The sequence below is a fragment of the Octopus bimaculoides genome, chromosome 1, assembly GCF_046866305.1.
Source record: "Octopus bimaculoides isolate indiv1 chromosome 1, ASM4686630v1, whole genome shotgun sequence".
NCBI lineage: Eukaryota > Metazoa > Mollusca > Cephalopoda > Octopoda > Octopodidae > Octopus > Octopus bimaculoides.
In genome coordinates this window covers 124434831-124447330 of record NC_142928.1, presented here as the reverse complement: position 1 = coordinate 124447330, position 12500 = coordinate 124434831, and the positions used below count along the sequence as shown (strand labels likewise).

The window sequence follows — 12500 nt, the reverse complement described above, 5'->3', positions numbered from 1 at the left end:
CATACATACATACATATATATATATATATATATATATATGCATATATTCATACCAAGATATATATATATATATATATATATATGTGTGTGTGTGTGTGTGTGTGTGTGTGTGTGTGTGTGCGTGTGTGTTCTTGTATGTATAGATATGCATACACACAGACATACAAATATATATATATATATATGTATATATGCGTGTACCAATCTATAAAAAAAGACATGTACATGTATATGCATGTACCTTCGAGGGTACACACACACGCGCACACACAATCTACTTATCGATATATATATATATATATATATATATATATATATATATATATATATATAAACAATTGCAACGTGGAAGGTGTTTATAAGCCATTTAAAATAACACACAAAATCCGTTAGATTCACTTCAACATTTAAATTTAATTTGTCAAAATATTTTCGTCGCTTTGAGACCGCGACCTGTTCACTGACAAAATTCTGTGCTGCATCTCAGAATTTTGTCAGTGAACAGGTCGCGCTCTCAAAGCGACGAAAATATTTTGACAAATTAAATTTAAATGTTGAAGTGAATCTAACGGATTTTGTGTGTTATTTTAAATGGCTTATAAACACCTTCCACGCTGCAATTGTTTTCGTTCCAGCACACGATCTCAGACCAGGTCACTTGCTAGTACATATCTATCTATATATATATATATATATACACACATATTTGGAATTAATATAATATGATTCCAATGCAGAATTTTAGATTTTATATTCAAGTCATGTGTCTTCCAATTAAACAGGTATTATCAAGTCATATGAAAAACAGTTCTAAGTATAAACAAGCGTACCCCCCAAAGCTGAATTTCATATAAGTATGTTTGATTTGAGCATGTGCATCATCACTCATATGAGATGTTAGAGATACAGAAAGCGTTATACAGGTAGTGTTGCTACAAACGTTTTATATATGGAAGAGCAAGTCTTTCGCAATATGAAAACTGATTGACTCTTATTGATGTGGATCATGAGAACAATAACTGGAAGTCATTCAAACTTTATGTATTGTGTGTACATATACATACATACATACATACATGTGTGTGTGTGTGTGTGTACACACATACATATAAGTAATATATTAAATTAAATCCAATACACGGAGAGTAGGGATTAAAATATCCAATCTTTCACTGGCTCCACTGTTATATACCCAACTTTGTAGAGAAAACCTTACAACTCACATGGGTATATATATTAAATTTATATAAATAAATAGGAAATGGAGACATGTACAATTGTCAATTCAAAATGAAAATATTTTACCATAATGTTATATTACTATAATATTGTATTATATAACCATACTATTATATTATATTACCATAATATTATATTATATTCTTGTAGTAATATAACGTAATATAATAAATAATAAATATTAGATACAAATTACATACAATTGTTTTGATTCTTACCCATAATAAAATTATAAAAAAATCATTGTTTGTGGGTAAGAATCTCCTTAGTGTAAACTTTTACATATGTTTGTGTGTGTAAGTAGATATATATGTATGTACGCACACACACACATATATATATATAATTGTTATATAAGAATGGTGTTGACAGTAAAAAATTTTGGCCTGTTAAGCCATAGTCGGTCTGCTGACGATGGCTTAGCTGGCCGGAACTTCGGAGAAATAATATAATACATTATTATATTATTTTAGTATACAATTTCTATAGGAAATACCTTACATGTTTATCTAACATGTAACACTTTATAATTTGAGTTTGGGAACAAAACACGTGTAATGTTGAATAAGTAATACCAAAAAATACCCAATTTCTTGTATTGATATACAATAACTCTGTATTTAATATTTCCGTACTTCTCAGTTTTAATATGTATTTTGACTAACATACAGGAGCTAGTGAGACTACCCTAACTACCTGTGCGTGTGTGGAGGGTAGTGAGAGAAAGTGTGGGGAAATAGAGAGATAGATAAATAGATAAATTGATTGATCCGTCTTAATCAACGATCGAAGTTAAGAGCCAATCTCTATTTAGCGGGGTCTCTGAAACCAGTAGTGATAGAAATAATCAAATAATAATTATTTTTGTTACCATGCTAAACCAAAAAAACATCGGGATATCGATTAATTTTCTCACAAAAATCTGTTTTTTTCCAATTGCTACGAATTGATATAACAACAGACATCTTTTTCTTACAAATGTTTTTCTTCGTTATTATTTCAAATTACTGTTAACCATTCAACTATATACCTCTTTCACCATATGGAAAAGGTTACCGCTTCTGCTGTCCATGTTTTTTTGAATTAGAACTTTTTGCCGGTGATAAAATTGCTGTTCAAAAGTTTCCAAAAGAATTAACGTAATGTGCTTATTGGCATTATAGTATAAAAACACTGATTTTAATCTCAAAGTTGAAACACATACAAGGAGAGTAGGTTTGGAAGAAATCTCATATCTATTGTTACTCTTCCTCCAGCTTATGAGGTATTTGCAGCTTTTTTTGGCAAGGAAACGTCATAGTGACTTTGGCTGTATTTTTGTTGCAATAATGGAAATTAAATTGTGCTTTAAAATGTAAACTGTAACAAATTGTTAACATATTTTAAACACTAAATTACAGTAGTACCCTCTAACAAATGGAAAAGAAACATAATTTCTACACTAGAGTTGGAGATCCATAAATACATTTCACAATAATAGTTTCTAGTAAAATCATAAGTAATTGACTGGTACTATCGACCTAAGTATTTGACTGGTACTTTATTTTATCGAACTCGAAAGAATAAAAGGCTGAGTTTACTTCGAACGCATTTGAACTAAGAACGCAGAGCCCGAAAATATACCACAAGAAGTTTTTCAACGTGTAACGATTCTGCCAGCATGCCGCCTTAAATTGTATTAGTTTCAAATTATGGCACAAGGCTAGAAATTTCAGAGAGTAGTAAACCATTACATCGATCTCAATACTCAATACTTTTTTATCGAGTCCGAAAAAGATGAAAGGAAATGCCAACTTCGACGGAATTTGAACTCAAAACGGAGGGAATGTTGCATAGTATTTGCTCGGCGTGCTAACTATTCTGTCAACACGCCGCCTTAAATTGTATGAATAATAATATGTAGCTGTGTTAAAGGAAATTGAGGATATCATCATAAATTTTTGATTTATACTTATTTTATCCTTAAGGCTATTAGTAAGATTCGTACACAGTGATTAAAGTGATGGGACAAAATCTCACAAAATATTTCGATCATCGACCCCCTACTGATACAGCGAAATGTGTTAATTTGAAAGGAATATAAAACCGAGAAATATATTATGAATGCTTTTTTTAAGCTAAAGTCAAATTCAGACGAATCAACGAATGAAATAAAATGAATAAATAATGAATGAATGAATGAGTGAATCAGTTAAGAGAAAAATATAAAGGTCTCAAAGAAAACGAAACAATATATTCATGTAAACTTAAATCATTTAAACGAATTTCTTTGCATTTATCGTTCTTTTTTTTTTTCAAGTATTATTTATTCATCAAAAAGATCCTTCTACAGTATTTGGTAAATGAAGTAAAAAAGACGTAACATATAATAAGTAAAATGAGTAAATATTAATGCTTCAATAAAACAAAAGACAGATTAGCTCAATACAAAGCGCTGCAAGCGACATGACTTTTCAATGTCTAGAGCAAGGTTTAGGAAGGTAGTATTGGTTGGGGGTAAGAAGGGGAAATAAAATGGGGCTGGATTGAATAAAGAAAAGCAGAGCAAAAGGAAATTAAAGAAAATCGTTGAATACAAAATACAGAAAAGTGAAGGACAGAATTAGTGATGAATCTTATTGTTTTTCATTATAAACGATAAAATATAAAGAACGAATCTCGTTCTTAGGATGTGGGGTGGTGTGTATAAAGCAATGGGTAAGTTTAGGGAACCCTTTGCAATTTAGGGAAATGCGGATGTGGTGTTATGAGAAGAAGTAAATGACGGCGGTATATTTTAAAGATTCGTTGGTACGAAGCAGAAACACAGAAAGATATATACATGTATGTATGCGTGTATGTACACACGCATACATACATACATATATATATATATATATATATATATATATATATATATATATATATATATATATATATATATTTACCCAAAGATTATATACACCCACACATGCACACACATACACACAGACAGACAGACAGATACACATATATTTATAGACGCGAGAAGTTGTTAAGAATCCATTGTGTCCAATGATGCGAAGATGGATAAAGTAATTGTGTTCCGAATGGGGAAGGCTAGCTCCGCTTTCGGTAAGACTTATCACAGGCTTTGCGACAGCCACGACGTATCGTTGAAAGTGAAAGTCAGCGTATATCGTCAGTGGTCTTGTCAACATTATTTTATGGTGCTGAATCTTGGACTCTGTATTGAAAGCACATCAACCTGCTTGACGCTTTTCATATGCAATGCTTGCGTACTATCTCCATCATAAAACTGAGTGGCCATGTTCGTGAGAGTGAGGTACTAAAATAATGCATCATATCAAGTATTGACGTCATCCTCATCAAAATACAGTTTAGATGGCCAGGTGATCTCTCATGTATAAATGATATCAGAATTCCAAAGCAACTTCTCTTTGGCCAATTCTCATCAGAATGTTCAGTTGGAAGGCCACTTTTGCGCTTCAAAGACAATTTAAAAGAAATCTGAATCGATGCAACATTCCATTTTCTTCCTGAGAAAACAAAGCATCAGACGCAGGACTTACCGTTAGTCCTGCTTCTCCTCAGTTCAAAGATTTGAGTAAAGTGACTCCATCATCGGGAACAACTTCGTGCAAGCAGGTAAATGGAAACCTTTCCTGTCATTGTAGTTTTGTTGTACGAAGCAAAGTAGGCCATGCCAGCCACTCAAGAAAACACGTAGTAAATGATCAACAAGCACGCAAACAAATAGAGTCCTCAATTTGTTTGATTTGTCAAAAGATTTGCAAGGCAACTAGCAGGCCTCAAAACATGATTAACGCTTAATGCTTAATTTTACTGAATCCTCATTTGTCGTTCACGACAAGAGTACCCATCATATATGTATATATATTCAAAGTATGTATATAAATATTTTCTGAATTTGTGTGAATGTTCTATTAGCGCTTTCTTACATTTGTAGTAATCTTCAGAGTTCAAGATGTATTTAACTGACAGTTGAGTTCTTGAAAACTGTACTATGTCTGAGAACACTCCCAGAAGCTGAATTTTTAGAAACGGTTTTGACCAATCCGCATGCAGCTTAAACCTAACTGTTTATCGTGCGTACCAATATTACTGGCATAGATCCCTCTAATTGAACTTTATGAACGTTACAAAATATTTTTTAACGATAAAATATAAAAATGTGAAAACCAGATCATGTTTTAACTTTATACAACTGATATATGTATATTGGATGCTTAAAAATTACAAAAGCCATTCTTATTTAGTAAATTATATTTCAACATTAACAATTGACTAGAGTCGGACGAGGATTTTCGCCACATAGAAATTAACAAAGCTATCCATATATTTTAATACTAATCAAAGTAAGTTTTGTTTCAATATTCTCTTCATTAAACATTTAGAATAAACATATCGAAATATAACGTAACGGGGTAAGCGTTTCTATTTATATTGTTCTCCCCAAGCACTGTTATAGGTGTCTTTTTAAAATACCTTTCTGAGTCTCCTCTCTCTCTCCCTCTCTCTTGCTCTCTCACTCTCTCTCTCTCCCTCTGTATATATATATCAGTAAATAATATGTATGTACATACTCGTTCGCTCTTGCTTTCAAAAATGGTCACTCACATTACAAGATGTTCAAAGAGTCAAAAAAAAAAAAAAAAAATCAGGAGAATAGATAGAGAATAGGAAAGCGGATGAACAAATAAAATTGGGTTCAGAATAATATTTAGCAGAATAATATTCATGTATATATGATATTTGCCAAAAATATCCATTGATTTTACAAATGATTTTATAAAATTGGAATTAAAGTAGAAGCGAATAAAATTGTTTATAAGAATAGGAATAGACAATCAAAATGATAGTAATAGCCGAGGAAAGAGTGTGTTAATTGAAGAAAATGGTAAGAGGGAAAAGACAGACACAACAAAAGTGTAATAACAGATGAAGGGGTTGCAAAATATTTCAAGAAACAAGCAAATGAATTTTGAAAATAAGCAATTACAGAAGCGAATTATTTCGGAAGCAGAAATTTAAAGCGAATAGCAGCTAAGGATCTTGGGTGAAACATTTGTAATGATAGCAAATTAGCAAGATACAGGTAAGAAACTGACTAAAAGTACAAATAGATAAGCAAAAGAAAAGTGACATCTATTCACCATTTATAAACACGAAACTGAAATAAAAACAACTATATAAAGAGAGCAAAGGTACATTAATTTAATTTTGTGAATATCCAATTTTTTGAATTAGTTAAGTGTCCAATGCTGAGAGAGAAGCTATATAGTTTATGTATTTCAAGGAGTGTATCACTGGAATTTACTTTATTAATTCTAGAGCAGTACAATTTTTAGGTGACACGTTAAAAGTCTTTGGATCTCTGCTGGATATAATGACAACAACATTTAATGTGACAATTCGTATTCAACAGTCGATAAAGAAATACTACTCAACAGTCAATAATGTTAGTAGACTAAACCGAAATTGAAAGTGTCTCGCCTTGCCAGCAGAAAAAAAAAATTCGCTGCTGTGGAAAATCTCCAGTTACTGACGCTAAGATTCTTAACCTGTATGCAATTATTACATTTTATAAAATTATTAATTAAACTTTCCTTAAATCACACCCTATCGGCTTATAAATGGGAACGATATAGTTTTAGAAAACAGAATTATAGAAAGCAGGCACGGAAAAACGCTGGTTTTGTTTCCGCTGGACATCGTAAACATCAGCGGATGTAGAAAAAGCTACACTAATAGAAAAGTAGCACCAGAATCTATAATTCATACTCTACTTCATCTGTGTTATATTAAATATTGAATACAGAGGACCTAAACAAAATAGAAATATAGCTATTCAATGGGTAATCATTGTCATGAGTTATATTTTCAAGCCTCATTTTCACCAACAGAGTTTGTATAAACATAACGTACCTTGTAAAAACGGGTGGATGTTAATAGATATTTTATTATGGTTAAGTGTTTTTATTGTTGTTATTTGGTAATTTCTCATCTAAGACAACATAACTATGATGGTTTATCATCTTGCATGTGAAATATGAGACAAGGTTATTTTAATTTACTTGAACACAAGCGTTCCTGAGGCATTGATAACCAGATAATACTAGTGTTTTCTATCAAAGTAGTATTCCATGAAATACTCTGGGAACAAACGGTTGGTCAGGCCTTGATGTATACACTCATACATACATACATACATGCATACATACATTCATAATACCCACCTACCTACCTACCTACCTACCTACCTACCTACCTACCTACCTACCTACCTACCTGCCTACCTACCTACCTACCTACCTACCTACCTACCTACATACATACATACATACCTGCATACATACATGCATACACATATACACATATATTTATAATAATGTATTAAGTATTGTGGAGGCGCAATGGCGGTCGTAGGATCGCGGTTTGTGAGTGTTTATTTAGCGAAAATACCTAAAATTCCACAAGGCTCCGGCAGGGGGTAGTGGTGAACCCTGCTGTACACTTTCACCACAACTTTCTCTGACTCTTTCTTCCTGTTTCTGTTGTACCTGTATTTCAAAGGCCCGCCTTGTCACACTCTTTGTCACGCTGAATCTCCCCGAGAACTACGTTAAGGGTACACGTGTCTGTGGAATGCTCAGCCACTTGCACGTTAATTTCACGAGCAGGCTGTTCCGTTGATCGGATCAACAGGAACCCTCGTTGTCGTAACCTACGTACTACCAAACTTAAGGATTGCGATATCTACACCTGAGTGAATAATGTTATATTATAATGCAGCCGAAAGTCGTTCTTGAGAAGTACTCCAAGTATGTCATTAATAACATCTTCCTGACGATATCACAACGATGAAGGTAAATATCCGTGGAACAGTATTCATGCAAATAAATATGATGAGAATGAAATGTTACAGTTTAAAATATCAACGTTGGACATAATTCATAAACAATAAAATTTCCATAGATACCAATAAACCTATTTTTGATAGTCTGCAGTAATATGTAATGGGATTCAATCTATCACTAAATATGTTATAGCTTTTGGTTAGTTAGAAATCTCGGTATATTGTCTAATCTCCTGTTATTTATTTCGCAATGCTCTCTTAAATTAATAAACCGAAATCAAATCACTAAAAAGCAGAGCTGGATGTATATATATATATATATATATATATATATATATATATATATATATATATATATATATATATATATATGATCCTGTGCAGCTGGAGAACATCTATAAGCAAAATGTAAAAGCATATTAATATGTAGCAGGCAAAGAAGAAATTAAAGGATAAAAAGCAATATTTCATCTCCATTGTGTATCTGTATGCCCTTGTGTAACAACACGACCATTATATATATATATATATATATATATATATATATATATATATATATATGTATATATATATATATATATATATATATATATATATATATATATAATGGCCGTATATTAAGAAAGGCTGCATACATAATAATAATAAAGGCTGAACATGTTTATGTGTTTATACCATCTCTGGAATCTCGCTGGAACTTGACATATCGGATAGGTGAGCCTATATAAAAAACAAAAATATGCATATAAACCTACCAAGGCGATATAATCAATGTTATAAAATGCGTTAATCGATGTTTTAACAAACTACTTTTAGTGGATTTTTCCCCATAGCATACTAATGTAATATCAAGTATTGCTTTTAAAAACAATAAAGCAAAACAAAAAAAATAAACCAAACCTTGCAATGTAAGTAAATATGCACATACGAAATTATTTTATATAAGCTTTTTATTGTATTTACCCCTTCTTTCAGGTATCATAGATTTTGTTCATATTAATAGAGCTTGAAGAATCAAAAGTTTAATACTAGGATTGCATACACACATTAAACTGATATTTTTCACATACATTTGCATATTTTGTTTATAGGGCTGAGGATAGATTTTTAAGTAGATATAGGTTTGGAATACTTTTGTTTTATGTTCTATCCTGAGGGGAGTGTTTCGACTAAAATATTGTAATCTAAAGAAATATTTAATGGTTGTATAATTTTGCTATTTCTAATAGTATTATGCTGAGAATGAAGATGAATGATGGAGAAAATGAGCATAGATATCAGTATGTAGTAGTGCATTATACGAGAAAAAAAAAAGAAGAAAATACTGCTATAAACAATGTTATCGATTAACATTGAAATGGTTAAACCTTTGAAATTTTGTATATTTATTTGGAGCAAGCGAAAGGAGAGGAATAACAGAGCAAACTGTTAAGAGGATAATCGAATAAATAAATTGATATACAGCATTAAAATCTTGCACTCGTGAAACATATAAGTCTATATATTAGTAGGTTAACAACTGGTGAATCGTATATTGGATTTGCTTGCATAACAACATGTGTGGTTGATACGATAGTATTTAGTGAATTGTTGTGGGTTATGCTATGTGCACAGGTAGTTAGGCTGGTTAAAATTATTTTTCTTTATATGGTCAAAGCAAATCGTGTTGTTGAAATTAACCGAAAATAATTGAAATATGATTCAAAGATGACTTTCTTGCCCAGTCCTTTGTCGTCAATGATAAAGCCACCACGTAGGGAGTCGAATTCGATTCCAATAAATTTGAACTAGCTGGTTTGAGGAATGCAATTGTTTGACACGCATCAGGAAAAATAATTTCGGCTCACTTCATTGAACATCTGAAATTTCTCAGTAAGACAATGTTTGCAGCTATGAGATATTCTGAAATATGGTGTATTTTAACTAGCAATGCTCCATGTTCTAAAAGTCCTTTCACATCTTTGGTCTCTGAGTTATTCAGTTCCATATTAATCTCGATATCGAGCAGTTATCAGTTAGCTATTGCGATGGTCAAGACTGGATCTTGTAAATTTTATACTTTACTGTGAGTTGACAAATGATATATTTTAGGAAATGAAAGCTGACTTTAATTCGCGTGCATTAAGAAAGTTTACTGCACTTATGCATTAAAGCTTGAAAATAATCGTCTATACCCATTGTAATTCCAAGTTATGTAGTAGGTTAACCCATATTATTCTTTATTTCTCAATTCACTTTTAGGGTATCCTCTATTCAGCTAACTTCTTGATGTACCTACTACTTAGGGCTTCGTTAACCATTTAAAAGGTGTCCGCGAAGAGGAACGATTCTTAATTTTCCTACTCGTGATTATCGTTTCTAATTATATCTCTAGTAGCATTGGATATGGTTATTTCCAATACCTATAATTAAAGAAAACCTTCAATTAATCCCATTAAATCATTTCTAAATATGTGTAGGAGTGTGACTTAGTAGTTAGGGTGTTGGATTCATGATTGTAAGATTGTGGTTTCGATTCCTGGATCAGTCGACGCGTTGTGTTTTTTAGCCAAACACTTCATTTCACGTTGCTCCAGTTCACTCAACAGGCAAAAAGGAGTAATCCTGTCACGGACCTGGCCATTGTGAGTCAATAACGTATGAGAAGATAACTCTATCTTTCTAAATATACTTCACCTGTCTAAAAGTGATAGTTCATGTTGCATAACAATGTTATTCCACACACCATTGACATGCGGTTGTATCTGAAGACATGCAAAAATGCATATGGATAGATACGAACATATGCACATATACACACATTTTTATATGTATGCACATATTTAAATAGTTGTTTTCTCTTCATATATATATATATATATATATATATATATATATATATATATATATATATATATATATATATATATATATATATGCTTGCATATATCGGCGTATATATCCATGTGTATGTGACATCATACAGAAGCCATACGGCCAAAGATGCACACGAAGCAGACGCACGTATACGTGATAGGTTTATGATGGGGTATACAATTCCATATGTCGAACACAATCACAATCAATATCTGATCACAACGTTTCATGTGTTTATTTTCTTATTTCGGTCTCGCATAAAATTTCTGGGAGAATTAAGAGAAGGTAAAGATAGAAATCCATATAATTACCACTTACAATTAATGGTCCACAGTGCGAACATTTTTAGTCCCGACAGCGCATAACTGCATTACGAGACAACAGTTTGAAATTTGTAACTTTTACAGAAAATCTGTCTGAATATAATCTGGTGACCTCCTTTTGTACAAAGTAAACAAGATATAAACCCGGTTATGTTTATATACGAGAGAGAGAGAGAGAGAGAGAGAGAGAGAGAGAGAGAGAGAGAGAGAGAGAGAGAGAGAGAGAGAGAGAGTGCAGAAAAGTTTCTGGCTTGAAGGCTATTGCGAAAGGTCAGTTTGAAAGCCGAACATTCCGAATCCTTTTACAAGGCTTAGAAAAACTGACCGAGCGCTGTAATAATTGTGTGAATCTGAGAGGGAATATGTTGAATAAAATCATAATCAACTGGTCCTCCTGTATTTTCTTTTACTCAAAAGCCAAGAATATTTCAGTACCTCCTCGTATACACATATTGAACCACACACAAAGTGCACAGAAACCAAACGCCTTCATTATTCTCTTTAAGTATTGATAAACTTGCTTATATTCTCAGATGTCTAATACATCGCCCAATGAAAAACCATGAATATGGTACTTTTAATTGAGTCTACACGTCTAGCATTCAGGTCAGTTATCCAATCTGAAGATGTATTTATTTCCTACTCCACCAGTTTCGTTGGAGATGAAGAGGTCGTGGACACTATCGTCTCTTTCTAACTAACTCATAAAAGAGAAAAAGTTTGAAATACAGAGGTACTCAGGCTTACAAATGTACATGTTATCAATATACAGGCGCAGGCGTGACTGTGTGATAAGTAGCTTGACTCTCTACCACAAGGTCCCTGGTTCAGTTGCACAACATGGTAGTTAGGGCAAGTATCTTCTACTATAGCCTTGGGCTGACCAAAGCCTTATGAGTTGATTTGGTAGATGGAAAATGAAAGAAACCTTGTGAATACATGTGCATCTATATGTGAGTGTTCCTGCGTGTTTGCGTATGTGCGTGTGTATGTGTGTGTGTGTGTGTGTGTGTGTCTTTGTGTATGTCTTTGTCCGCCACCACTTGGTGTGTTTACGTTCCCGTAACATTGCGGTTCGGCAAAACAAACCGATATAATAAGTAGCAAGCTTTAAAAAATAAGCACTGGGTTCGATTCATTTGCTTAAAATTTCTTCAAGTCGGTGTCCCAGCTTGACAGCAGTCTAATGACTGAGGCTACTAAAAGATAATACACAGGAAATT

The 12500-nt window shown here is 32.6% G+C and overlaps 1 protein-coding gene across 3 annotated transcripts in view; it reads right to left on the bottom strand.

Annotated features, from left to right (window-relative positions):
- The window catches only part of LOC106881121 (neuronal acetylcholine receptor subunit alpha-10), a 587572-nt gene that overhangs the window by 18354 nt on the left and 556718 nt on the right, over nucleotides 1–12500 (bottom strand). For 2 of the 3 annotated variants that reach the window (XM_089357333.1, XM_089357344.1), the window contains exon 9: nucleotides 8774–8818. The exons of the other annotated variant lie outside the window; for it this stretch is intronic. In XM_089357333.1, coding sequence (XP_089213459.1) covers nucleotides 8774–8818 — 45 coding nt within the window. The remainder of the gene's footprint in view (nucleotides 1–8773; nucleotides 8819–12500) is intronic. 3 annotated transcript variants of the gene reach the window in all.